The 3,685-nt window shown below is 31.8% G+C and overlaps 1 protein-coding gene across 1 annotated transcript; it reads right to left on the bottom strand.

Annotated features, from left to right (window-relative positions):
• Positions 1–415: 415 nt before the first annotated feature.
• Positions 416–3,641, bottom strand: LOC108570882 (spermine synthase). The gene is made up of 7 exons (XM_017932812.1): positions 3,360–3,641; positions 2,453–2,564; positions 1,565–1,687; positions 1,305–1,459; positions 1,113–1,202; positions 841–1,032; positions 416–723 (listed from the first exon to the last, which is right to left on the bottom strand). The coding sequence occupies exons 1-7, from the start codon at positions 3,639–3,641 to the stop codon at positions 577–579; spliced, it is 1,101 nt and encodes a 366-aa protein (XP_017788301.1). The 3' UTR covers positions 416–576.
• Between the last annotated feature and the right edge of the window lie 44 nt (positions 3,642–3,685).

Genomic DNA, 3,685 nt, shown 5'->3' with positions numbered 1-3,685 from the left:
AAGTTTTTTCGGGTCATAAGTAATGGATAAAAAATAAAATCTGCTTTCTAATTAAATGGTAATTCTGTGTATATCCCTTAACCTTTTATTACCTGAGATACCTATACCTCATGCAACACTTGGAGTTTTATTTTACATCTACAGAGTACTACTTCTTCCATATATATCGGTAAAAGCAGTTTAAATTTTTAATATATTCAAAGTGTGTGTTAAAAGAAAGTATAAGTGTGTAGTATTATTTAATTCTACTTATGTTTTATTAAATGTTTAATCACTAACATCATTTAGTGACTTAGTTTGATTATTGACAGTTAGTAGAAAAAATAATCGAGCACCTTTGTATAGTTTATTAGTTACTAAACAATTAAATAAATACAGATAACCACCACCTTTTGTATGTACAGACGCTAGCGTAGTAGTGTCAACTGGGATTTCATGTCCAGCATCGGGATCGTTTTTTTCAGGAACCGATTTGTTAACAAAAAATCTGCGACTAGGGTCGAATCTGGGTCATAAGGGAGAAGGTGGATTGTAAATATACCTCCCTTGAAACCTCACGGTTATAGGTTTAATCCATCATTTCAACGATACTTGGTAGAAGACCCAATCTTCGAAGAAGGATGGTACAAAAGCACTATATTTGGTAAAAGTTACTGATACACAAAGCTGTGAAAGAACCTGTTCATACATCTGTAGTGATTGAGGACAAGATGCTCCATTTCCCTATCAAAATAAAACAAACAGTTACTTTCATAGACAGATGTCAATTTTCAATTGAAATATTATGAAAAAGTGAAAATTAAATTATTTTTAAAAATTATGCAAGATAATTTTACATACATGTGTCATATATTTTCCTGTCGGTTTTAAAACTTTCATTGAAGAGTTTAATATTAGTCTAATGAAATCCCATGCATCACCATGAGGAGTGGGACTAATTGGTATGTCCGTAAGGTCACCGAAGACGTAATCAAACTGTCGGCCTTCCTCAATCATTTGTACCAAAGCTTGCACACAATCGCCAACAATAATCTACAAATATTCAATATTGTATAAAAGGATTTGGTAATTCACTTGCAATTATGAAGATAAACTGTGTTTGTAAAACTTACTTCATAATTTTCTCCCTTTCTTTTATCCAAACAATCTCCACATATGCTTCTCATATGCTGACTGCAAGCTTTTATTACAACATCATCAATCTAATAATAAAATTATTATTTTTTTACTACAAAAATTCATTAATATATACATAAATATATATATATATATAATTTAACTTTTGTAAAATTAAAGTTATATACTTCTAGCATAGTAACAAATTTTGGCTTCTCCTTTAATAACTCCCAAAGTAAGCCACCATCTCCTCCTCCTAAAATAACTATTTCTTTGCCAGCATAACTCTCTTTCCCACGTTGCATCAAAGTCTCTGTATATATCAGATCTGCTTCAGATATATCTGAAAATTATAAGATTTAATTTTGGCAACTTTCTAATTTCAAATACAGTTGAAATTTTGTCAAGAGCATAAAAAGCTAAAAATAATACAAAAATATTCTCTTACTTTGTAATTCATCAAGAATTAACAAATTTCCCAGTGATTTTGAGTGGATAATTTGCACTTTTTGATATGGAGAACGTGCTTCAAAGACCAACTTATCTATGTCATATTCAAGTAGTCTGTCATCTTAAAAAAAGAAATACTTCTATTAAAATCTTGAAACTTTATTAAATTTAAATAATCGCATAAGAAAGCATTTAATAGATGCATGCGATGCCAAGCAGAAATCTGTAGAAAGAAAAATCAATTCTTATGTTCAAAGTAAAATCAACAAGAATGAAAATATTGAAGAGATTTAGGAATTTCATATATGGATTACTAAATCTATCATGTTATTTGCATCTATTAATTTTATACATTTTTGGTGTAGCATATAAATTGGAGAAATAAAGAACATCATTCATTATATATACTTATGAAAATACTAAGTCCCACAGAATTATAGCTCTTACAATCATTCTAGATTTTAAGATTTATTTATATAATTTTTTTTATATTTGCCGCTGTGTTCAATACATTATTACATTAGATATGTACTGCAACAAAAAATCTGATAAAACGAATAAGGTAAAGACGTTTAAGTGGTTTTTTTTATTAAAAACTTAAATGAAACTGATGCATGTAAAAATGGAAGTAAATGTATTAACAAATGAGAAAAAAAAAATGAGGCGAATTATACACCGCTTTGAAAATCATAAGGTAATAAACATCGACATTTCTTTCGCGTGGTGAATAATGAAAAGAATGTTGAATACGAAAATGTAAATTATATGTAACCGAAAAAAAATGAATCGAAAGCATTTTTCGTTAACGACGCATGATGGGATTAAATATTATGCGGACACAGTGTTCCGCTTATACCGTAAACAGAATAATAAATAAAAAACTCACCGGCGGTAGGAAAGTATCTCTCAAAAGGTCCGCCGCGTATAATTGGTGAAAGTGAGTGCGAACGCGTAGAGGCTGCTGCCGCCTGCAACGCCGTTTCCAATTCTCTGGCCAACTAAAGGTGGCCGCGACAAGCGAACCGACGAATAAAAAAAAACAGAAACTATCTTGTTAAACCAATCGTAACAACTCTCCTTTACGTATGAATCACGAGTCATTTTTAAATCCCTTTGCGGAAAAACTAAACAGAATTACCGGGGGAAAAAGAACAGGTCGACCGAAAATAAAGTAATCAATCGGAGTTGTTGGCATTTTTGAGTGCAACGGAAACGATTCGCACGTTTGTAAGACGCTATAAATAACTAAGAATAGGAACTAATTGGGGAAGTGATTTCTACCTGATAGTGTCAGATAGAGGTCATATATGGTTCCTCGCCTTACTGGTGGCAGGCGCTTGCTGCGTTGGCTGTTCAGAGCCACCGCAACTTCCGCTTCCAGGTATTGCCACTGCTACAAGGTCCTCTTTGTTACGCGTGTTTCTTCCGCATATAGTAAAATTTTTACTTATTTCTATAATAGTATTCATCAGACGATGATCTTTTAAAATATATCTATTTCGCATCTTTGGCGTTCAACGGCAAAAATCGGTAAACGAAAATCGCGGATTGTTTTAACAAATGCATTTTTACGCTTTCATAATTTTTACGTTTTTTTAAAACGTATATAGTACAGTTATTCTTATGATTTATTATTAGTTCATATGTAACAAGATGTACCTTGCAATGACCCCATGTTTGAGAGATACAAAAGCTGATTTTGTATTTGATATCCATGAGAGGCAACTAAATATTATGAAATTTGCAACTAGATATTGCAAAATAATTTTTAAAATTAATACAGGGGACTGTACCTCATAATCCAAGAGTGCTTCCTCTTCATCTCTCTTATAATATTCAACGTTAACAGTGACTAAGCCTTCAGTATATCCCCGAACTGTAATTAGACTACCTTTGGGACCAGTGTAGAGGACTAAAAAGCTTCCATCAATATTGGATTCAGTTAATGGCTTCAAACCATCAAAATGTTCCTGTAGTACATTAGCAATTGCTAATTTTAGATTGGAACGTTTCTCCACATCTGCTATTACAGTTGATGCAACTGTGAAGTCAAGAAGCACAGTGTGGGCAGCCATTGTATATAAACCTAAAATAATTTTTATTACTTATTACTTATTAT

This window comes from Habropoda laboriosa, unplaced genomic scaffold, assembly GCF_001263275.1.
Source record: "Habropoda laboriosa isolate 0110345459 unplaced genomic scaffold, ASM126327v1 scaffold90, whole genome shotgun sequence".
NCBI classification, from domain to species: Eukaryota; Metazoa; Arthropoda; class Insecta; order Hymenoptera; family Apidae; genus Habropoda; species Habropoda laboriosa.
The sequence above is the reverse complement of the archived record's forward strand: the minus strand, read 5'-3'. Positions and strand labels throughout refer to the sequence as shown.

Bases quoted from the DNA above. Each gene is read 5' to 3' on its own strand.
- LOC108570882 (XM_017932812.1), bottom strand. From the start codon at position 3,641: ATGGCTGCCCACACTGTGCTTCTTGACTTCACAGTTGCATCAACTGTA. The intron at 1,460-1,564 runs GTAAGAGAATAT...TATAATTTTCAG, and splicing joins AATTCTTGATGAATTACAAA to ATATATCTGAAGCAGATCTG. The intron at 1,033-1,112 runs GTAAGTTTTACA...GAATATTTGTAG, and splicing joins GAAAGGGAGAAAATTATGAA to ATTATTGTTGGCGATTGTGT.